Source organism: Carcharhinus amblyrhynchos, chromosome 2 (genome assembly GCF_965287045.1).
Source record: "Carcharhinus amblyrhynchos chromosome 2, sCarAmb.v2.hapA, whole genome shotgun sequence".
In the NCBI taxonomy this organism is placed as follows: Eukaryota; Metazoa; Chordata; class Chondrichthyes; order Carcharhiniformes; family Carcharhinidae; genus Carcharhinus; species Carcharhinus amblyrhynchos.
Window position 1 is genome coordinate 103,829,268 of NC_137325.1, and position 25,882 is coordinate 103,855,149.

Here is a 25,882-nt window from a genome sequence, read left to right on the forward strand (position 1 = left end):
ATCATAATCAAACTGTCATGTTGAATAAATGTTTTTCTTTGTTGTTGAGACTAATTAGCAGTATGTGACTCTGTTGCTCCACATTTTCTAAAATAAAGTTATGGTCTTTTGAGCCAAGGTTCCATTCTGGGTTATTTCCATCCAGTTGTATCATCAACTGGGATCTCAACAAGGACAAGGATTGTGTGGGAAAATATTCAGTGGAATTCCAGAAAAGGTTGCACTAAAGGGAAACCATGGAGAAAATCCTACGTTTGCCAGAATCTTTTGACCCCATAGAAGGCCTGGGTCAAGCAGAGAGGTGACTGCACTGACAATCAGGTACAGAATAGCTTTGGGACTAGGAGAAGTCTAGCAGGAAACAAGTCAGAACCTTACTCTATGCTATAGGAGGTTTTGCAGATGGCAAACAGTCGGGTAGAGCATAAACAAAGACAGCAGTGACTTACAGAAAAAAAAACAGCCTTGGATACTTATCTTAGTCGTTGAAAACTGCCAAGGCAAAAGGACAAACAACATATCCTGAATTCCTGTTGCAAAGCCCAAAAAGGACATAAATTTCATTGAGGATGTAGAGTTACATACCTCAATCACTACAACATTTTTATTAGCAACAACTCAAGAGGATAAATGAAATTTGACAAGTACAAAAAGATGAAGAATATCTTAAAATTAGAGAAAACCAAAGGTGGGTAACCTGAATATATTCCAAAAAAATTAATCCCAAACTGAAACAATAGCTTGAGCAACACTAACATCTCAACCATAGTGGACAACTTACTAATTTATCACGAGAGGTTGGTCATTCCAAGAGTGCTCTGACTTGAGATCCTTCAGAGAATATACCAATGGTGCCGAGGAATTAAAGATTCATGCTAGAAAGCAAAATTCAGTTTGGTGGCCTAGGTTCTCAAAAATCACTAGTTGAAATAATTTTAGCCGCATTACCTGAGAAATCCATCACCAAGGGCGAAAAGGAACCATTGATAATATCTTCATTCCCACCCAGACCATGGGATGGACCTTTCTTGGCTCAAAGGCAAGACATTTCTCATAGTTCACCATTCTTCCAGGCAACTCAAGGTTAAATGTCTTCATCATCTGACCTCAGTAGCACTCCAACTGAAATGTTTTCCACACATGGCATTCCAGATCTTGTCATTTCAGACAATGGCCCACAGTTTGCAAATAAATGATTCAAGAAATTTACAGATGGATTCGTCCACATAACTAGTTCACTTGATACCCACAAGCAAATGGAAAGATCAAGAGGGGCGCAGGAACAGGTAAAAGCTTTGTTGCAAAATATCTACTTAGCACTGCTGAGCTACTGTCCCACACCACTTCAGAACGTGTCGGCTCTGTCAGAATTTTTGATGGAAATAAGACTCTCACACTCAATTTCCTGTTGTTCCACATACGTTCATGCCATGTATAAAAGCAATGGATCTTGAGGGAGAAGGATGATGAGTATTATGGAAATCAGATTAGAAACTACAAACAAAGACACAGAGTGCCTGATTTACCAGAAATCCATCCAGGTGAATCAGTCTGTTTCACAGACCAGAACTGAGAAAGCCAATTGCTTCCGTTAACCTCTCCACCTCTACTTTCTTTTCTCCAAATCCACCCCACCTTCTCATCATCTGCGTTTGTGGCTCAGAGTCAAATGTTGTTTGATAATGCCACTGTGAAGTATCTCAGGGTGGCTTACCATGTTAAAGGCACTGAAGTTTTTATTCGTCACAACAATGTCAGCTTCACACATCAGCATCCATTTATAATCAGGTTTAAATAAACTACATCAGATTTCACTCTGGGCTCCAAAATAAATGCAACCATACTGAACCAGCATTACTGAAATGAACAGAAAAGGTAACAATGTAATAAATCATGTTTCATATCAAATGAAAGAGGTCAGCCACTTTTTCATGTTAATTATGCATCAGTTGTTATTTGCTACATGACAGGGTATTGCCTGAAGGAAAAGCCACATTTTATTCTGAAAATAATTATACAGTGGCTACATTAATCCAAAGAGTCAACATGAGACATCAGTTGGAACGCTTTACGTACATGTCATCTCATTGTTATTTTGAAACAAACTCGGACAGTGCCGTCACCTGAAGTTGAAACAATGCAGAGATGTTGAAATCTCTGATTAAAGAAAACATTAAGGAGAGCAGCTCTACAATAAACTGCTTCTTGCTCAACAGCTGCATTCTTCTTCTGGAATTTACCCACTGAGGCAATGTTGGGGAAATGGAAAGTCCAGGTCTTTCCCATTGTAACCAAATTAAAATACTGTCAAAACTTCTGTGCCGACAGAAACAACCAGGGTCATAGTTGAGAGAGACCTGTTTATTGGGATAGTTGTCTCCTGCTACACTATCCAATACACAAAGGAAAAAGGAAAGCTTTAGAAACAGTTTTCAATAGTGTGCATAATAGAAATCTGTAAATGATAACAACACACTGGAAAAACTCAGCAGGTCTGGCAGCATTTGTGGAGAGACTAACTCTTCTGAAGTGGAGTCATATTTGGCCCAAAACGTTAACCCTGTTTCTCTCTCCAAAGATACTGCCAAACCCGCTCAGTTTTCCCAACACATTTTTATTGCTCTTTGCAATCACTTTCCTGCCATTTATCTTTTGTCAAATGAAGGCAGAAAATGTTTGCATTATAGTTTGCACAATTATGTTCCCAGGGAAGCAACTTTCTTTACTGAGGCAGAGCCAAGACCATTGGCCTTATTTGCAGTTGTAAATTTGGGAGTAGTGAAAACACTTTGGGAGAACACCCATAACTTCATCGTTATAGGCTTTTTGGAGCTTTTTAGACAGGGGTTACATGTCAAGAATTCAGGAAAAACATTCATAACTTTCCATCCATTCAATGTGTGAGAGATTTTACTAAGTTAAAGTTGTTATGAAAATGGAAGTTGCTGCCGTTAAGTAAATGCTCAGAAAATCATGCGATATTTAGCCTCATTTTTGTACCAGCTCTCAACAGATGAAATGCTGCAATGGAGCTACAGATTAAAACTTATCTACGGGCATCACAATGGGTGACAAATTGCTATCATTGCTAACTTAACCCCTTGTAATTTATCCTATTCCCGTGCTGGTTCCTTGTTTAATTTTGTCCGAGCAAAATAAAAAAGTAATATCTGCCAATAATGTGTCACACCCACCACAACCAGGTGAAGAGTTAATTTACAATAACATCTGGATAGTAAGGGGGAACGACTGTGCCCAGAGGGTCGTCACTAATTACAGAAAGGCCTGTGTTAGTAAATGTACCTTTCCACAATATTTGACCTACATTTCCACTGATAGTTTCAAAGAGAAACAACAAAAGGATATTCCACGCTTAACAGTTGAAGAGCAGTAAGAAATGTTTCGGGTTTCTAATGATTTCTGTGCAACTCGTATTACACAAAACACAAACTGCTCAATATTTTACTCAACTTTTTGAGCATCTCGAGGGCAATAAAATGATGAACTTGCTAGCGACATTCCATGAATTAATGTTAAAAAGCTGTCTAACCATGGCGCTGGATTTAACAATACAGCTTGACTTCTCATATACCATGTGCTTAACCCATATAATTGGGTTGTGTGTATAGCTGTTCTGAATTAAGTCTGCACTCTGTATACATGTCTCAGAATTACCACTGCAGAGGCGCATTTGTTTTAAATGCAAGGGTAATTTCTGATTATTTAAGCATACAACTGAAAGAAAAACCATTTATGGGTCTAATTCAGTAGAAGAGCAGTTTGTGCTTACTGACCCATCAGTCTACCAGCAGCAGATAATATTTTTTTTTAAATTGCACAGCTGTCAGCCCTATGGGAGGCCCTGCCAACCAGACTTATGCAGTCTACACTTATAATGTGAGTAGATGCAAGGAAAACATCCTTAGATCGTGACGGAGACTGATTACCTTGTGGATAAAAACCAATCAGAAATGCAATTACATTGTAATTTTAATCCAAACCATTACATCAGTAGCCAGCTGCTCTTAAATGGAGGTGGAAAGCACTTACCACATATTCAAACACGAGAGTCAGGGTTTCCTTAGTATGAATGATGTCATGGAGCAGAACAATGTTAGCATGTTTCAGCCCTTTCAACAAGGAAGCTGCAAAGAAATGAAAAGGAAATTTTTAACAAGCAATACAGTTAGACTTGGCAGAGCGAACTGGTCACTAGCCAAAAGCCTTAGATGCCAGCAATTCACTTAGAAATAATACGACCAATATTTCCACTAGGCTGTACGGGTACATGGCCATGCAAAAACATGAAAAATACCGTGCCCAGAAGGACAAACCAGTGGGAAACGACTGGTACTCATCTGGTCATTTTAAAATGGAAATCCAGTTCCCATCAGTATTAGCCATTTCCAAGTTTTACTTTTTTTTAAAAAAATTGAGAGGCTTTATTCTATGTAAATAAAGCATGTCCTCATCGTGCCAGCTTGGGTCTCGTTTGATCAGGCCCAAGATGGGGTGCAGTGCCTCATCTTGTTAGCTTGACCTTGTTTGCCCTCTCATGGGGACAATGAATTGGATTCAACTTGAATTCGTTTTGGATAGAATATTTCTCTTCAATATGCCACACAAGAACCTTTCAAGAGACCACACATTCAAAAATAATGGGCAGCAAACAACAATTCCTGTGGAGGTTGAGTCTTTGAACATTTTCAAGGCAGAGTTTTAATCAGTTGGGGAATTAAGGGTTACAGAGATAAGGCAGGATAGTGCACTGAGTGAGTGTTAGATCAGCATGATCTCATTAAATGGCAGAGCAGGCTCGAAGGGCTGAATGGCTCTACTCCTGTTCCTGTATCTTATGGTCTTAATATAATTGTAAAGGGAGCATTGAGCATTCCCACTGAACTGCAAACTAACACATGGCATAGAATATACAGTGCAATCTCTGCAATTCTTGGGACAAGTCATTTCTGGATTTTGGAGCTTTCGTTATTACACAATGATATTACATTGTCAAGCCAAAGTGAGAGAACTAGAAAACAACAGTATTAAATATATATTTACTCAATACATAAAATGATAAAACATTGTAAATCAATAATAAAAATTGTTTAACTTTTAGAAACAATATCTTCCATGTTTCCTCTCCACAATGTACTATACTATGATGCCAATGATGTTGAGGGAATACTTAGGCCTGATGAAAATATTTCCAAACAACTGGCGTTTGAGCAACAGATTTCAGACTGGAGAAATTACAGGACATTTATTAAAAAAAGCATCAACATTGGATAATCAGGTAAAACAATGAGTTGGATTTTTTTTAAATCTTTAGATTTAAAACAAAACCCAGACCCTGTTGAAGGATTTTTACTTTGGGGATATAGTAAAAGCTAGACTCACTAATGGTGGCCATGGCACTATTGTCAATAAAATCTTATCTGCTTCACTAATGTCCTTCAGGGAAGGAAATTTGCCATCCTTACCTGGTCTGGCCTACACGTAACTCCAGACCCACAGCCAGGTGGTTCACTCTTAAATGCCAAGCTGGGTATTTGGCTGTATCAAACTGCTACACAAAGTCAACAAGGAATAAAACCAGACAGACAACATGGCATCAAACTAGGCAGCAGAAACGACAATGGCACAGCCAGCCTGACGACCCTGCAAATTTCTCCTTACTAATATCTGGGCACGTGCAAAATATGAAAGAACCGTCCCACAGATCAGTTAAGAAACAGCCTGACACTGTATTACACTCAATAATAAAGACAATGTCCCTGTCACAACCATCACCATCCATGCCTTGTCCAACCAGAAAGACAGAGCACCAGACATGGCGGCACAGTGGTACACAGCCAGGAGGGAGTTGCCCTAAAAGGTGACAACATTGATTCTGAACCTAATGAATACCAACCTGGTGAATCTACAACACTGGACTACTTCAACTTGCATGCCAAACAGCAGACAACAGCATGTAATAGATAGACCTCAGCAACCCCAGAACAAATGAATCAGATCTAGGCTCTGAAGTCCTGCAAAATCCCCTTCCAAATCACAGAATTGTTAAACCACAGGAGGCCATTCAGCCCATCACATCTGCATTAGCTCTTCAAAGGAAGATCACTTAGTGCCATTACTTGCCTTATCTATATCCCCTTGCACATGGTTCCTTGAATAGAAACAATCTAATGCCCTTTTGAATGTCTCAATTGAACTTGTCTCCACCACACTTTCAGGAGAGGCTTTCCAGACTCATCGTGGAAGATGGAACTAAATGCATTATCTCCAGATTTTCAGCTGATTCAAAGTTGGATGGGAGGGTGACCCATGGGAGGGGATGCAGAAATACTTCAGTGTGACTTGGATAGACAGAGCGAGTGGGCATAGGCATGGTCGATGCAGTATAATGTGGATAAATGTGAGGTTATCCACTTCAGTAGCCGAAGAAGTGAATGGGTGCAAATTGAGAGAGGTGGATACTCAGTGACACCTTGGTGTTTTTGTGCATCAGTCACTGAAAGTAAGCATGCAGGTTGAAGGCATTGGATACTGCAGAGGCTATGGACTCAAACATTTCAGCAATCATTTCAGTCCCAGGATATCTCTACAGAAGTTCCTAAGGATGGTGTCCTATACCAAACTCAACCATCAATTATTTTCCCTCTATAATAAGGTCAGAAGTGGAGATGTTTGCTGATGATTGCACAATGTCCAGCACCACTTGTGACTCCTCAGATACTGAAGCAGTCCATGTCCATATGCAGCAAAACTAGATAATTTCCACATTTGGGCTGACAAGTGGCAAGTAAATTTGTGCCACAAATTGCCAGGCAATGACCATTTCCAACAAGAGAGAATTTAACCATCTCCCCTTGACATTTTGTGGCATTACTTTCGCTGAATACCCCCACTATCAACATCCTGAGGAGTTACCATCAACTCGAAAATGAACTGGACTAGCCATATAAATACTACGGCTACAACAATAGGTCAGAGGCTGAGAATTCTCATCATAGAATCCTTATAACGGAAAAGGCGGCCGTTTGGCACATTGAGCCTGCACCGATCTCTGACAGAGCATCCCACCAGATGGGATGTATTTACCCCACTAAATTTACATATCTTAAGAGGCAATTTAACATGGCCAATCTACCTAACCCGCACATCTTTGGACTACGGGAGGAAATCGGGGCACCTGGAAGAAACCCATGCCGACATGGAGAGAAGGTGCATACTCCACACCATTACCCAAGGCCGGAATTGAACCCGGGTCCCTGGTGCTGTGAAGCAGCTGTGATAGCCACTGTGCCACCTTGGTGACTACCAATTCTATCCTGAAAAATTGTTTCTCGAAGCTTGCCCATCTACGGCTAAACAGACTGACCAGAAATTGTTGGGGCTACCCTTAGCCTTTTCTGTACAAAGTTGAAACATTTGCAGATTTCCAGGCTTCTGGCACCTTCCCAGAGTCTAGAGGGGACTGAAAAATTATGGTCAGCATCCTTGCAATTTCCATTCTCACATCCTTCAATATCTTTGGATACATTTCATCTGCTGTCTTGTCAAACTCAGCAACTTTGAAAACTTCTAAGGACAGAGTTCCTATGACATTCATCATGTCCTGGATAGCACCCAGATCTTTGATATAGATGGATGCAAAGTATCCTTTTAACTCCTCAGCCATGTCCCCACCATCCATTTGTAAATTCCCTTTTTGGCCCCTAGTCAGTCCTGTTCTTTTATCACCATTTTATTATTTATATAAAAATTGTATGTGAAAGTGCACTATTTAGTGTTTAAAGTTTATTTAATATCAAATACTGTTAGAATTTACAGCAGAAAAAAGTGAAACAGTAACTCACTGTTGTCAGCCATGGCTTAATTAGCAGTGCTCTTGCCCGTGACACAAGATTGAGAGTTTGGGCGGCACGGTAGCACAGTGGTTAGCACTGCTGCTTCACAGCTTCAGGGATTTAGGTTCGATTCCCAGCTTGGGTCACTGTCTGTGTGGAGTTTGCACATTCTCCTCGTGTCTGCATGGGTTTCCTCCAGGCGCTCCAGTTTCCTCCCACAGTCCAAAGATGTGTGGGTTAGGTTGATTGGCCACGCTAAAAATTGCCCTTAGTGTCCTGAGATATGCACAGTATAGAGGGATTAGTAGGTAAATATGGGGGGACATGGGGGTAGTGCCTGGGTGAGATTGTGGTCGGTGCAGACGCGATGGGCCGAATGGCCTCTTTCTGTACTGTAGCGATTCTAGGTTTCTAGTTCAAGTACCACTTCAGGGCTCGAGCACAAATAGAAAGGTTGATACTCCCATGTGGTACTGAGGGTCTACTGTGTTGCAAAGTCAGAGGCAGAGGAGCTGTCTTTCAGCAGACTTATGTTCCAGACGCTCCCTCAGGTAGATATAAAGGATTACAGAGCACTATTTTGAAGCGCTACCTCTGGTGTCCTAGAAATGAGATTATCTGGTTGTTTTCATAAAGCTGTTTGTCCAAGTTTGTTGTATGCATGTTGGATGGTGCATTTCCTACATTGCTTTAGTAACTGCATTTTAAAGTACTTCATCGGTTGTGAATGGTTTGATAGCTCTGGTGGTCGTGAAAGATGCTTCGTGAGTGCAAACCTTTCTTTTGAAATTGGTCTGTGCTAGGTTTGCTGCTCTACATGTACATCTCCCACACTACTTCATCTAATCTTAACATATCTACTTATTCTATACACCTCACCTACTCCATATGGTACTAAATTCCACTTTCTAAGCACAAGGTAAAGATGTTTCGCCTTATTCGTCATTGAACTTATTAGTGACCAATTAGGCTCAAGGCCCCACTATTTGTCTGCCCAGTAGCAATTAAACTTCACTGAGTTGGTCAAAGTGAAGCAGAATGCCAAGGACAGGGTGTCCCACAAGGTGTCCAAGCAGTCACCCAAGCAGCACAGGAAAACCTGCAAGCAGAGCTAATACATCTACATGTACCATGAGCTGACCCAGGTCCAACCTCCCACCCAAGATCTTGTCCAAGGCCATGAGTGTCACAAACTTCTTCGTGGTCCACATTTTCAAGCACATCAGCTCAGAGGCCTCACACCTCATTCACTACAACAAGCGGCACACATCTTGGCCTTGGAGGTCCAGAGCATCATCTGACTCATGCTGCCAAGAGACCGGTCAAACACACCATCTCCAAGGGTATGAAAGGTCACCAAATAAACCAACTCTGGTTAGGTCAACCATACTAAAAATGTACAGCTGAAGTGTAGTAATCCTCCATGTTGATGAGTCAATATCCATCTCCAAGATTGGCTTGGTAGTATCACATCTGATCAAACTGGCAAAGCCCTGAAGGTGGCAGCTGCCAGATTTGCATTGCTGCAGCTGCTAAGAGAGGCAAAGGCGGAATTTTCCCATCTGCCAGGCAAATTGCAGCATCAAAAGCAAAACCTGCACAAAATTACCAGTGCCTGTTCAGATTTAAATCAAACCACCTGATTCAGGATAGTATTGATTTTCCTGTCCCGCCCACCACGGGAATTGCAGCAAATCAGGACAGGGACCATGCAAAGGTCCATTGACCGTGGACAGGATTTTCCAGCCTTGGGGAAAACAAAGCTGGAAAATCCTGCCCAAACAGTGGGGGAAAAAATTCTACTGGATCTCAACTTTATCAATCTGTCACAGATGCATCTGTCCACAACAATGTTGGCTACACAATTCTTAAGGCAAATTCCAGTCTTCATGCCAAGGATACCCACCATTATCTTGTCTGGCACTACCATAATGGGATCAATTCTGAACAAATCTAGCAACTGTCCTCAGTGCTTCTTTCACGAGGTAATCAACACAGAGGAATACCGATTCCCAGAGGATATCAAGGAGAGCTTTGCAAAGTCAACTGCATTGTATGCACCTTTTTGAACGCAAATCTGGTGTCAAAGTTGATGCAAGATGGTCCATCCAAATTTTAATCTTATACTGCGTCATACTGCTTTGGTTAAAAAAAGTGGAAGGCTTGTTACTTCAGCATGCTGTTAATTGTCTGGAGAGGTTAGACTGGGCAAGGGCAGCAGATTTCCTTCCCTAAAGGATGTCAGGGAACTAAATGGGGCTTTAATACAACTTGGCGGATAAAGAGTCATCATAGATCAACCACAGCTAATTTGAACAGAAAAACAGATTACCTGGTTATTATCACATTACTATTCGTGGGAGCTTGCTATGCACAAATTGTCTGTTGTATTACCCAAATTGAAGTTGGTGCTTTGAGCCGTCTGATGCTTTTTCTTTTTAATTCCACTTTTATTTAAAATTTTTAATACTGAATTTAAAATTCCCCAACTCCATTGGACAATTTCAACTCGTCTCTCCAACATTCCAGTCCAGGTCTCTCCCTTGACAGTTCAGTAAAATAATCACTCTGCTACCACATCCCATACATTATAAAAAAGCGTACACATTCACCTGTAATATGTCTTAAGCCAGCTGGTGGCACCACGACAGGGATTTGTAAAGTGAAGCATTTTTAATGTTAATACAGTAATACCAGAACACCTTACCTCAAGAACAAAACCTGTACAAAATCCATGCCTGTTAAAAATGAGATCAAACCATCTGATGTAGGAAAATATTGATTTTTATAACTATACCTTATAGCCAATAGTTTAAGAAAAAATGACTAAATAAAAATCAGGGCTTTATATAGTTTAAAATATTTGAATATATTGAATGCTGGAATAAAGCCAAGTGCATTGAAAGATCAGAGACATACCCTCCGTGAATCTCATTGCTAACATTCTCTCACTCCAATTTCTCCAATCCATCCACCTCTTTCCATCTACCGATTGCTCCATGTCCTGACCGTATCCAATTAACTCCCAAACCTCATCTGTCCTCCCACCCTACTTGTTGCCAACAATGCAACTGATCTCAATTTCACATCAGGAGTCAGACAAATGACCTGCATCCAAGGTTCCAACAAATACCAGTGGAAGGTCATGAAAACAACCCAGTGGCAACTCCTCCTCCTCATTTTTAGCAAAAAGTATTGGATTTCTCTTTAGCACCTTTCCAAAACAACTCAAAGATTGGATATTAAACCTGACACAATAAATACAGGCAACAAATTTGTTGTTGTCATTATACAGGGCCTTGGCGAGGCCACATCTAGAGTACTGTGTGCAGGCTCAGTCTCTTCTTCTGAGGAAGGATGTTCTTGTTCTTGAGGGAGTGCAGTGAAGGTTACCAGGCTGATTCCGGGGATGGCAGGATTCATGTATGAGGAGAGACTGACTGGGTCAGGATTGTTTTTGCTGGAGTTCAGACAAATGAGAGAGAATCTGAGACACTTATAAAATTCTAACAGGACTAGACAGGGTAGATGCAGGTCAGATGGGGAGTCCAAAAACAAGGATCACAGTCTGAGGTTTCGGGGTAGATCACTTAGGACAGAGGTGAGACATTGCTTCACCAAAAGAGGGTGAGCCTGTAGAATTCATTACCACAGGAAGTAGCTGATGTCAAAATATTGAATTATTCAATATTTTGGATGTGGTCTTTCTGGATTTTCAGAAGGCGTTTGATAAGGTACCTCACAAGAGGTTACTGCAGAAGGTCAGAGGACATGGAGTTGGGGGTAGGGTGTTAGCGTGGATAGAGGATTGGTTGTCAAATAGGAGGCAGAGAGTGGGGGTCAATGGGTGCTATTCGGATTGGCGGTTGGTGACTAGTGGGGTGCCCCAGGGGTCGGTGCTGGGGCCTCAGCTATTTACCATTTATATAGATGATCTGGAGGAGGGAACCGAGTGCAGGGTGTCGAAATTTGCTGATGACACCAAGATTGGGGGAAAGGCAAATTGTGCGGAGGGTGTGGAGAGTCTGCAGAAGGATCTAGATAGGCTGGGCGAATGGGCCAGGAAATGGCAAATGGAATTTAATGTTGGCAAGTGCGAGGTGGTCCACTTTGGTAGGAAGAATGGTAGGAAGGACTATTACTTACGTGGCGAAAAACTGCAGCAGGCGACGGTGCAGAGGGACCTCGGGGTCCTTGTGCATGAGTCGCAAAAACCCAGCTTGCAGGTGCAGCAGGTGGTCAGGAAGGCGAATGGGATGCTGGCCTTCATAGCGAGGGGGATTGAATATAAAAGTAGGGAGGTCTTGCTGCAGCTGTATAGGGCATTGGTGAGGCCGCAGCTGGAGTACTGTGTGCAGTTTTGGACGCCGCACCTGCGCAAGGATATTTTGGCCTTGGAGGGAGTGCAGAGGAGGTTTACTAGGCTGATACCGGAGTTGAGGGGGTTGAGCTATGAGGAGAGGCTGAATAAACTAGGCTTGTACTCATTAGAGTTTAGAAGAATGAGGGGAGATCTCATTGAGACGTATAAGATGATGAATGGGATGGATAGGATAGAGGTGGAGAGGCTCTTCCCGCTTAGAAAGGACAGTTGGACAAGAGAGCACAGCCTCAAGATAAAGGGGGGGCAGTTTAGAATGGAGTTGAGGAGGAACTTCTTCACTCAAAGGGTGGTGAATCTCTGGAATTCTCTGCCCGTTGAAGTGGTGGAGGCTACCTCGCTAAATATATTTAAGACGTGGGTTGATAGGTTTTTGATAAGCGAGGGGATAAAGGGTTATGGGGAGAGGGCGGGAATGTGGAACTGAGCCACAACAGATCAGCCACGATCTTATTGAATGGCGGGGCAGGCTCGAAGGGATAGATGGCCTACTCCTGCTCCTATTTCTTATGTTCTTAAGTGGGACAATCAGCCATGGCTGTGATGAATGGCGGAGCAGGCTCAAAGGGCCAAATGTCCTCCTCCCATTCTTATCTTATGTTTCCATGAAACACACAAAAACAGAAAATGCTGGAAAAACTCAGCATCTGTGGAAAGAGGAGCAGAGTTAACTGACTCTGAACAAGAACTGATTTTTTTTTAAAAGAGGTTTATTCTTTAAGTCATTTTGGGATCAGTGATCACAATTCCAGAAGTCTCAAGACACTTGTAGAAGAGGATAGCAGTAGTCCCAAAGTGAAAGTACTAAGCTGGGGGAAAGCTAACGACAACAATATTAGGCAGGAGCTAGGGAATGTAGACTGGGGCCGACTGTTAGTGAGTAAATCCACATGCGACATATGGGAATCTTTTAAAAGTTAGTTGCTAACCACGCAACAAATTATATCCCTGTGAAAATGAAGGATAAAGATGGCAAGATATGGGAACAGTGGATTACAAGAGAGATTGTGAGCTTCGTGAAAAAGGAGGAGGCATACACAAACTTCAGAAAATTGAAAACGGGTAAGGCTCCTGAGGAATATAAAGATGGCAGGAACAAGCTTAAACAGGAGGGCAAAAAGGGGCCATAAAATGTCCTTGGCAGGTAGCATTAAGGAGAATCCCAAGGCTTTTTGTGAGTATATAAAGAGGAAGAGGATGGCTAAGGAAAGGATAGGTCCATTTGAGAACAGGAGGGAATGTGTGTGTGGAGCCAGATGAGATGGGTGAGGTTCTTAATGAGCACTTTGCATCAGTATACAAAGGAGAAGGATATGGTGGATGGTCAGTGTAGAAAGGAGGGTGTTGACATTCTAGGACACGCTGAGATAAAAACAGAGGAGATATTTTGAAAAACATTAAGATGGACAAATCCAGAGTCAGATAGGGTCTATCCCAGAATACTGAGGGAGGCAAGCGAAGAAATTATTCAGGTCTTAGCCAAAATCTTTGTATCCTTTTTAACCATGGCCAAGATGCCAGAGGATTGGAGAGTAGCTAACGTTGTTCCTCTGTTTAAAGAGGGCAGAAGGGGCAATCCAGGAAATTACAGGCCTGTGAGCCTTACATCAGTGGTGGGGAAATCATTGGAGAAGATTGTTAGGGACAGAATGTACACAATCTGGAAGAGAATAGGCTTATTAGCAATAGGCAGCATGGTTTCATTAAGGAGGCCATGTCTCAAAAACATGGTTGAATTCTTTCAGGAAGCAACAAAAAGAAGTGACCAGAGCAGGACAGTGGATGTTGTGTACATGGATTTTAGTAAAGCCTTTGACAAGGGTCCTCATGGTAGGCTGATACAGAAGGTGAAGTCATATGGAATCAAGGTGAACTGGTAAAATGCATACAAAACTGGCTTGGGCTTAGGAAGCAGAAAGCAGCAGTGGAAGGGTACTTTTCTAACTGGAGGCCTGTCACAAGCATAAGAACATAATAGGAGCAGGAGGTTAAATTCCAGTTTTGGGTCTGTGTGGAATTTGCACTTTCTCCCAGTGTCTGTATGGGTTTCTCCCAGGTACTCTGGTTTCCTCTAACAGTCCAAAGATGTGCTGGTTAGGTTGATTGGCCATGCAAAATTGACTCGTGTCAGGGGGATTAGCAGGGGTAAATGCGTAGGGTTACAGGAATAGGACCTGGGTGGGATTAAGGTCGGTATAGACTCAATAGTCTGAATGACCTCCTTCTGTGCTGTAGGGATTTGATGATTCTATGAAGTCACAGACTGAACCATCATTCAAACAATTTTTAATGGTGGGCAGGTGTGCTGGTATTCTACTAGCTTTCATAGCTCAGACAAGCCTCATTATGTATGCTTCAACTCAAAATAATATTTATTTTGCACTCTTATCCATCTCATGTTTTGTCATTGACTTGTTAACCTAGTTATTATATTTTATGATACTTAAATTTGGGATGAATGGTGTTCCCTTTTGTGTCACAAAATGTTTTGATCATTGTCACATGTACTGGGTACACGTTATACTTTTCCAGTCTAATATCCTCACTTTTGGTTGTATGATATGTATGTTTGCATGACCTTTAGAAGAGCAATCATTTGGTCATTTCTTATCAATGCTGCAGACGTTTATCATTAAGCCTGGATGGCTGCATGGTTTTGAATTCTGTCCAGATGGATTTCCCTGAAAATTGCCAAACAAGGCTACAATATTTCATCCACTTCAATTCCTAAAGTTAAAAATACCAGCTTTGATGAATGAATTAGTGATCGTAGTTTCAGAATTTCGAGATTCATAGAATCATACAGCACAGAAAGATGCCATTGTCTGTGCATCTCTGATAGAGCTACCCAATTAGTCCCATTCTCTTGCTGCTTTAGCACAGCCCTACCTATTTATCCAATTCACTTATCAACATTACTATTAAATCCACTTCCACAACCTTGTGACATGGTTAATTTTAAATATTATAACTCAGTGCATTAAAAAGAAATTCTTCATTCCTCCCTTGGATTTTTTTTGCCCTTTTGTTTACCAAACCATGGCAGAAACAGATTCTATAGAATCCATAAGGCACAGAGGAGGCCATTCAGCCCATCCAGTCTGCACCAATTCTCCGATTCACAAGGTTGAGTGAGGACTCCAGTTGATGTTATCCAATATATATTAAAAACTTAATACATAGTCTTCAGATTATAATCCCTAATGCTCAGCAAATTGTGAAATTAATAGGTAGATGTAAAATTCTACCACAAATTCTTGCAACAGCATTAAAATTGGAGTAACAATTTTGAGCAATGATCTAGTTCACTTAAAGTTCATTCATTTGTCTCAAATTTTATTTCAGTAACTCACGTCATTGTGAACAAAAAAAGCATTCATTCCTTCCCTGACCTCAGAACATGCCAATAGGCAATGCTTTTGAAATACAGCTACTGCTGTGACTTGGGAAAACGTTGAATCAAGATGCTCACCGAAATATTCAACAAACAGCAATGAGATAAATATCCAGACGATTCATTTTGTTGGAGGGATAAATGTTTTAAGGGGACACCAGAGAGCACTCCCATCCAAAGAGCAGTTCAATATTTCATTCAACTGACAGCACTTTCCAATGTAGTACTCTCTCAGTCATATACTGAAGTGCCAGCCTAGGTCATGTCCTCAAAACAGTCAGGCAAAACAGAAAATATCATTGGGATTTACACAGAGTTCAAGGAGGACATTGGATCACAAGAAAGGAAGTGGCTAGCAAAGTTATTCTCCAACATCCACTGTACAGACACCATCCCAAACATCTGGGGCTAATCCATGTTAGTTGCCATTGCCAAGTCACAGAAGTCACTCAACAATTTGTCGCCCTTCTCTCAAAAACATGCAAGGTCCTGTCATGCCTTCTGCTAAACAGACTGAGCTCCCACAGCCCGGAAGCAGCAATGTCCCACCCACCTCAAACTTGCAGGATTTCCCACAGACTGCAATTGCTCCAAGTAGCCGCTGACACTGAACTCCCACATTGAGGCCAATTTTCAGAAAGACCTGAAGACAGGAAGTGCCCCTGCTGACTTATCCTGTGTCTATGGCATTGTATAGTGTTTAGGCATGCTGCTGAAACTCTCCAAAATCATACACTGTACGAAAATGCTATACCTAAAATTCAGGATCAGCAACTGATAACTCCACGAGCACCTTGAAGATCAAATCAGCCATCTCCACATAACCAAAGAGTTCCCTCAGGGGTCAGTCTTCCTATGGGTATAAACACACACACCAGTAGCCTCCCTCCTGAAATATCATGGCTCTTCACACATGCTAAGAATTTGGCTCTGGCTTTTCAGACTAAACAACTTCAGGAACACTCACTGAAGACCTATGTTCTCTAGAAGCCTACTTCAGAAAATGGGACTTCAATCAAACAGTCTTTTCAGCCTCCCATCAGAACAATTCAAAGCAAGGGAAAAAAATTACATCTAATTCTGTGGCAAACTGCTCCCTCACAGCCCATGTCAAAATATCTTGGCATTGCTCTTGACGATACATTCACCTATCAGCAGCAGCTCCAGAATATCAGAGCCAAGTTATACACAGCAATAATGGGCCACTTCTGGAACACTGTGTACAATACTTTTCACCTTACTTGAGGTAAATGTGTTGGAAACAGTTGAGCTTACGAGACTAATATCTGGAATGGGAGGGTTGTCTCGAGGTTGGGCAGGCTAACCACGTATCTGCTGGAGTTTAGAAGAGCAAGAGGTGACTTGTTTGAAACATACAAGATCCTGAAGGATCTTGTCAAAGTGGGCGGGGAAAGCAAGTTTCCTTGTGGGAGAATCTCGAACTGGGATCAAGGGGTTACCCATTTATAATGGGGATGAGGCAAAAATATTTTCTCTCAAGGGGTTAAAATGTCTTTAGAATTTTCTTCCTGTCAATCTTGAATACTTCTAAGGCAGAGACATATGAACAAGGAATTGGCTTGAGGGGCTAAGCGGCCTACTTCTGCTCCTTGTTCATAATGTAAGCAGTCGCCCTAAATCCATAATCTCTATCAGAGCACACTCCCACACCCTACAAACCGACAACAGCCCCATCTCTCGATGACGCAGATCCTCGTTGACTACAAACATTACCAAACACATCCTGGTAACAGACAAGTGGTGAAGTCCCTGGTTTTAACCTTCCACAAGAAGACTGAACAACCCTGAACCACTTGATGGTGAAACAGGGAGGATGTGGCCACTTGCTCCACAAGTGGGTAACAGTTCAAACCGTGACTGTAGCCATTCAAGTTAGAACATCGCCCATAGACTGAACTTTTGCCCTGAGAAATATATCCCTGGTGGCATCAAAACCATTAAAACTGTGTCAGCCAAATCCATTGAGTGGACTGTTAACCTCAACATTGAACCGTAACCCCAGCCATACAAACAAAATAAAGTGCTCATATCTCCAGAGTGAGATTTGAACTCAATGCCTTCTGACTCAGAGGTGCGAGTGCTTTCACTAAACCAATGCAGACATTTTACAGGAATTATCGGGTGACATTCAACAATTTGTGGCGCGGCTGGAATTATGACAAATACTTTAATTCAAACTTCCCATATCAATACTTAGAAGAATTGTTGGTGGTTTGATGTTAATTTACTCTTCACTGCCTGCAATGTTAAAATATAGATAATTTTTCTTCCTTTTAAGCGCTCACACAAAGGACAAACTGGTTATGAAGCTCACACTTACAGTTCACGTGCTCGAATACAATTCCAATTCATACATACAAACATAGAAATGAGGAGTAGGCCATTCAGCTCCTCTAGCCTGCACGACCACTTAATAAGATTATGGTTGTGGCTTCAACTCCATTTTACTGCCTATCCCATACCCTTTGACTCTCGTTATTCACAAACACCACAATTTAAATGGCCTCGTTACTCACCTAATTGGCACGCAAACTCAAAAACAATACACAATAGCATTGGTTCCATGGACAGCCCAAAAACCGTCCATACTCCCAGACAACCTTGAGCAGGTCGAGGGAAGCCTGAAAAAAGATTAGAAAATCTCTGTGGTTTTCTGTAGCATTGCTGTACCTCTGGTGCTGTGGAATTGCAACAGCAGCAACTCTTTAAAGAGTCGCAGCACGCAACAAAAGAGGGTACAAACCTTCAAACAAGCTACCCACCAAACCCCTCAAACATCACCCTGCCCCGCACGTGGCAAAATCTGCCGATCAGGCACTGGACTTCACAGATGCCCCAGAACCTACCAAACTGGAGTGGGAGCAAGTCATCTTTGATCCTGAGGGACTGCCCAAAAAGACAATTGTTTTGCTGGCTGATGATTAATGCGCTAGAGAATGAATCTCTTCAGCAACAAAACAATAAGATTTTACTGGGATTGGTCATCCTGAGGGAAAGTGGCAATTTTTGAGCCATCCAACCTTACCCCAACAATTGGGGAAAGCTTCAGTAGCACCTTTCCTATCTCCAGATTCCACCATTCCTCGATAAACCTCAGCTCAAGAACTCTGCATTCTGTATTGCATCCCACACTGAGACCCACTCACCCTGTCCTCACTCACATACATTGGTTCCTGCAATATCTGTAATTTAAAAGCATCTTCACATTTACATTTAAAGTTGTCTCAGACTCATTCCTTTCCTGTCTGTAAGTGCAGCTCCCCCCAACCTCTGCATCCCTCCAACTTTGTCCGCTTGCTTATTACTTCCTCCTTTCACACCATCATTGGCATGCACAAATTTGGGCGTGCAGACAACAAACAAAGTGACCTTCACAGATAAAAGCACCAATCATTATTTCCCATGTTAGGGGATGGCAGACTGCCCAATTTTGCTGAGAAATGCAACCACCATGAAAGAGAATTCAAAAGGCATTAAGAGCAACTGCACAGCATAAAAATGGGTAAAGGGTCTAATTTAAAGAGAGCTGCTGAAATGAGGATTGCTAATTATCAAGCACTACTTAAATAAACATACCTACCAGTTGCCTTGTATTACTATGCATCAAATGATGTGAAATATCTTTTATTTGTATAATTACCATTCTGGAGATGGCTATAGATATCAGCTATGTTTTCCAGATAGGCATAAACTCCAATGGGATCAATCAAGTTAACATTTGGAATTAATTTATACAATAATGTATTATGCAATAAAATGTATCATTTGGTCGAAAGTACTACTCCCCCAACCCCACACTAGAACACAATATCCAAAAACATCGAGTGGCCATTGCTGTACATACATGGGGGAAAGTGAACAGGAACTCCCATATATAAAAGATCCACAGGTCAACATATTTTCACACAAAACATAGTGGAAATATAGAATTTTCTCATCCAAAAAGTTATCAAGACTAGATCAAATAAAACTTTCTCTTCAAAACTGCACCATGCATCTCAACCCTAATCTCAGCAATGAGATTGACTCTCAACTGCCCTTGGGTAACTAGGGATGGGTAATAAATGCTGGCCAGCCAGTGATGCTCATGTTCCACAAACAAATAAGATGAAAAGCAGGACCACTGCTACTGCACCTTGTGATTTTCTTCACCGTTTCCAATGCTAATACCCTTGTGGCCTCAGAGATATTGCCAACATATTGCTGAACTATTAGCTTTGCGCTGTAAAGATCAGACTTAATACAATTGGACTGAAATTAGTCAAACATATTTTAAGGATGGGCACTAAACAGAGAGGGAAGACTTCCATCCCATCAATTTAAGCTTGATTCACAATATAGGTCACAGGATTAAATGACATTTTTTACCCAGGCAGCCAGCCTCTAATGCAGATATAGATAATGACAATAAATGTATATATGATCCATCAGGGTAAAATGGCACCATAATATCAGAATGTATTAAACATTCATTGGTTTATTCACGTTTTAGGATGAACACCAGATCAAATTTTTTAAACCAAATAAATTCCAAGAAAACAAGCATTTTGGGGTGAATTTTACCATTTCGCCCACCACAGGAATCATAGGGGCGAGGAGTGGACTTATGGAAAGGTCCGTTGATCTCGGGCAGGATCTTTCGTTTCCAGAACGCAGCTGGAAAATCCCACCTCATGTGTCTGCGGATCAGATAAATGTTGAATTCCAGCAATGAAGATTGTAAGTGATTATTTTGCCATATAAACTCGACTACACACTTCAGCATATAAACGTTCCACTTAATCAGAAATGCCAACTACCAATTGATTATATGATGATAGCCATCAGTAACATCATCCTAAAAGAGACATTTAACAAAAAACTGAACTACTTCACTTATTCTTAATTAGAAATGTCAAAGGATCTATTCTATTTAATGTGAGTAACAGCATGCAAATAACTACACCTGTAAGTGCTCAACTATATCACTGACCACTTTGTATATACAGGAAAAAATTGCAACTGAACTGGAAAATTAGAAGAATGTGATCTTCCAATACGTCTGGTGTTGAAGTAGTGTTGAAGAGCAGAAGGATCTAGGGGTCCAGGTCCACAGGACTCTTAAATCGGCCTCGCAGGTGGAGGAGGTGGTCAAGAAGGCGTATGGTGTACTGGCCTTCATTAATCGAGGGTTTGAGTTTAGGAATCGGGAGGTAATGCTGCAACTTTATAAGACCCTTGTCAGGCCTCATTTAGAGTATTGTGCGCAGTTCTGGTCGCCTCACTATAGGAAAGATGTAGAAGCTATTGAGAGGGTACAGAGGAGATTTACAAGGATGTTGCCTGGACTGGGAGGCATGCCTTATGAAGTTAGGTTGAGGGAGCTGGGACTCTTTTCCCTGGAGAGACGAAGGTTGAGGCGTGACCTGATAGAAGTTTACAAAATGTTGAGAGGAATAGATAGGGTGGACTCTCAGAGGCTATTTCCCCGGGTTGAAATGGTTGCTACGAGAGGACACAGATTTAAGGTGCAAGGAGGGAAGTTCAGAAGTGATGTTAGGGGTAAGTTTTTCACTCAGAGGGTGGTGAGTGAATGGAATCGGCTGCCGTCAGTGGTGGTGGAGGCGAACTCGCTGGGGTCTTTTAAAAGACTTCTGGATGAGTATATGGGGTTTAATGAGATTGAGGGTTATAGATAGGTCTGTAGGTTGGTAGGTGTTGATGTGATCGGCGCAACTCGTGGGCTGAAGGGCCTGTTTGTGCTGTAGTGTTCTATGTTCTATGTCTGCAATAGGGGTTTTCTTTTCACTGAAATGGCATCCTTTTCATCTAAAGTACTTGAGAATCTTTAAACAATTTTAAAACAAAATTTAATTCAATAGTTTTGTACATGAAATAAAAAACAAATTGTTCAGTGTCTCTTCTACCCAGTAACCTATTGAAAGCAAAGGATCCAGTGAGTAGTCAAACTCAGAAGTTAACAGTACTTTAGAACATTTTGTAAACAGTATTAAATTAGCTCCACTTAATGTTTAGACACACAAGAAATAAATGTATTATATTGACAGAAAGATACTTAATGATAACTGTCACAAGATGGGTTTTGCAGACCCTAATGAATTTTAAAATAGTCCCTTTATCCACATTTTTGTCTCTACCCGAAATAAACCTACAAATCCTTGTGGATTTGCAGCTAAAATAACATGCCATTAGAATTTATACATTTCTTCCTCTGAGAAAGACAGCAATGACCACTCGAGATATTTTTAGGTATTGTTTTCTGGTGTGAGGTTTGAGGGAAACAGTACTTTCAAATGATACATTTCACCTTTACTGTATGAATTAATTCCGAATGTTAACTTGATTGACCACTTTGGTCCTATTTGGGAAAATATAGCTGATAGCTACAGCCATCTCAGAATGGTTATTCTACTAGTAAGGAAAATAGTTGGATAAACCAGGAGTCATCCACATATATAAAGAGGCTCATTTTATATCTTCATGTAGAAGAGGGACAAAGGAGCAGTAGGGCATTCAGTCCATCAAGCCTGTTCCACATTCAATATCATCCACTTAATGCATCCCTCCCCACTTTATGTCATTGTTATTTAGAAATCTATCAATCACTGCTTTAAACATACTCAATAACTAAGCTTCCACAGACCTCAGGAGGTAGAGAATTCTAAAGATTTACCCTCAGAGCAAAAAAACTCTCAAGAAAATGACCAGGACAACAATAGATATTTGGAGAACTTCAAAAGGTGCCTGCATGGGATGGAAAGAGATGGCATTGCTGAACATGTATTTGGTGCATGAGGGCAAGGATCAACTACACAAGAGCATGGTCACGATACGATCAAGACAAGAGGAAAAAGGTTGTCGCAAAATAATTTAGTAAGGCCATTTACTCATCATCTAAAGTAACCCTAGTCCCTCCAGTTAGTGAATTGGCCCTGTGACAATACTGTGCCTTCAAGAAATGTATTTGTGTCAAGTTTCTTGTGCAGGATTTTGTTTAGGATTCAATTATATTTACAGTACGCTTTGTCTATAACCAGCAGTCCACATGTTGATGCTGCAGAAGCGTAATTTATCTTAATTGCTGGAATGTTTGTTTGAATACAATTTTTGTGACAGAAAAATCATGTGACTGGTGTAGCTAGGCTCACACTGAGAAACAAGCTCAGTTGCTGCTTGGGATTTTGAGAGAATAGCTCTCTATCTCTCTGGAGATGAGACTGGGATCTGCCAGAAAATAGGTCTCCTTCTCTGAAGTTTTACAGTTTGAAGATAGATCTTCCTCTGGAGGCTGCTGCATAGGTATCAGAAGCCAGGGATATTTTTGTATCTCTGTCCAGGGGGAGGGGGTAAAGCACTAGAAGCATAGCACCCACAAGCTTTTTTTGTGCTAATTGATTCTGAAGGATGTCTGTCTGTGGGGATATTGTTTGAATTGAAACTATAAAGACAGCTAGCTGTTAAGTTTTATGCCTGGTCATGTTTAAGTATTTCAATTGGTGAAAGTTATGCTAATTATTTTTGTTGCATTTTAACTTTGTTGTTAAATAAAGTTTGTTTTAATAAGAAGGTTAATAGAATCACACCTTGAGTGAAACACCTTATGCTCGCACTAATGCCAAAATTAAATAAAGTCAGGGTCCAGGCTAACTTTATAACATATCTTGGAGTTTCTGAACTGGTCCCGAACTGCGCATAAACAATACTAAATTCCTTATCCCCACTATTCCCTTCAGAAGCAAACATCCAAATATTAGTGGTTTAATTGGATTGGTCTTTCATAAAGACAGCACAGACATGGACCAGTAACCCTGTCTGCTGTCAAATTCTATGATAATACCAATGCATGTAAAGATCAGATAAAATGAAAGCTCTTTTAGATATTGTAATTGGTTTAATGAATTGTAACTTCAACCTAAAGCTGAGAGAGATTGGAGTACATTCTGGAAATTTGGACAGAGATCAATACACCAACCACACGCATTGCTTTCCATCTGCTGGTTAGGTGCATTGACCATGTTAAGTTCTCCATCGGTGTACCTGAAGAGGCACCGTAACGTGGCAACTAGGGGATTTTCACAGTAAATTCATTGCAGTGTTACTGTAAGCCTATTTGCAATACTAATAAATAAACTTTAATAAAAAACTATCAATAAATGGAAAGCTCTGTACTGAAGGCCCTTAGTTCGTAAAATTTAGACCATTGCGTTCTGAATGCTGCAGCAAGGTACAAGGAAAATACAATACAATTAATGATTTTCAGCTATGTTGTATCTCCTAGTGTATCAGTATTGTAATATCCACAATTAAACAATATGAAATTACAATTAGCTGATGATGAATTTAGATGTTTTGTGCCTGGTCATTTTGTCCCTACACTATTTTTAAAAACATAAGGAAGAGGCAAACAGTTTGATTCTGTCATTGCTATAGGTATATTATGTACCTATAATATAAAGATATATATCATCCAGTATCGGGCTCAGTCTTTCTGCACGCTGATTATTATTTTTTGATTGTAGTGTGTGATATACTATCATTGTAGTTTTCACAGCAACTGACACACAACTCAAAGTTTTACAACTGCAACATCAATGGCAACCAGTAGCTTAACACTGAGTGTTAAGAGCAGAAAACTATGGTAACAAATCAGACTAACCATATTATAGAACAATGTTTTTTATCTGAAAAACTGCCAGGAAAACAGTCCCAAGTATATCCTTCTGAAAATCAACTGCATTTAAGCATCTCACGGTTTCCTTAGAATATAGAACATAAGAACATAAGAAATAGGAGCAGGAGTAGGCCATCTAGCCCTTCGAGCCTGCCCCGCCATTCAATAAGATCATGGCTGATCTGTCGCGGCTCAGTTCCACCTTCCCGCCCTCTCCCCATAACCCTTAATCCCCTCGCTTATCAAAAACCCATCAACCCGCGTCTTAAAAATATCTAGCGAGGCAGCCTCCACCACTTCAACGGGCAGAGAATTCCAGAGATTCACCACCCTCTGAGTGAAGAAGTTCTTCCTCAACTCCGTTCTAAACCACCCCCCCCTTTATCTTGAGGCTGTGTCCCCTAGTCCTACTGTCTTTTTTGAGCGGGAAGAGTCTCTCCACCTCTATCCTATCCATCCCATTCATCATCTTATACGTCTCAATGAGATCTCCCCTCATTCTTCTAAACTCTAATGAGTACAAGCCTAGTTTATTCAGCCTCTCCTCATAGCTCAACCCCCTCAACTCCGGTATCAGCCTAGTAAGCCTCCTCTGCACTCCCTCCAAGGCCAAAATATCTTTGCGCAGGTGCGGCGCCCAAAACTGCACACAGTACTCCAGCTGCGGCCTCACCAATGCCCTGTACAGCTGCAGCAAGACCTCCCTACTTGTAAGTAAAGCAATTCTGGCTGTGCAACTGAGATAGCGTCTGACAGACACACATGGGACTTTATTGGGCCAAATGCAAGCAATTGGGACTAGCTTTGGGGCTTAAAAAACAGGGCTGCATGGACAAGTTGGGCCAAATATTTACTCAGAGGGTAGTAAGGGCATGGAATGCCCTGCCTGTAGCAGTTGTGGGCTCGCCAACATTAAGGGCGTTCAAATGGTCAGTGGATAGGCACATGGACAACATTGGAATAGTTTAGGTTAGAGGGTCATTAGATTCGTTCCACTGATCGGCGCAACATCAAGGGCCGAAGGGCCTGTACTGCGCTGTAATGTTCTATGTTTTATGTTCAAAGGGCCTGTTTCCATGCTGTAAACCTCTGACTCTATGGGAAAGGTAGGCAACATTAATTTATCCTACTTTCTTTGTCTTCAGCTCTGACAGAGGGTCATTCCAGGCTCAAAACATTGGCTCTATTCTCTCTCCACAGATGCTGCGTGATGCCAAGATTGTCTTTGAACAATAGCAGAACATTCCAAGATGCTTCATGCACACAATTAAAATATTATGGCATTGTCTGTGGTTTGGTTTCAAAAAGAGACACTACGAAAGCCAAACAAAAACTTCAGAGGTGGCTTTTAAGAACATCTTAAAAAGAACGAGGTAGGAACACAGTGGTTTAGGCAGGGAATGTCAGAGCTCAGAGCCAAGCCAACTAACAGTAGCTGTGACTAATGGAACGATTAAAATCAGGGATGTGTAAAAGGCTGGAATCTCAACAGCTAGTAGGGTTAGAAGAGGCTACAGTTATACGTTAGGGCAAGGGCTTTGGATAAGGGCACTGCATGCTAA

The 25,882-nt window shown here is 41.3% G+C and overlaps 1 protein-coding gene across 5 annotated transcripts in view; it reads right to left on the bottom strand.

Annotated features, from left to right (window-relative positions):
- Positions 1-25,882, bottom strand: part of cdk14 (cyclin dependent kinase 14) — a 524,692-nt gene that overhangs the window by 339,083 nt on the left and 159,727 nt on the right. For all 5 annotated transcript variants that reach the window (XM_080210276.1, XM_080210285.1, XM_080210303.1 and 2 more), the window contains one exon: positions 4,051-4,145. In XM_080210276.1, the coding sequence (XP_080066402.1) occupies positions 4,051-4,145 (95 nt within the window). The remainder of the gene's footprint in view (positions 1-4,050; positions 4,146-25,882) is intronic.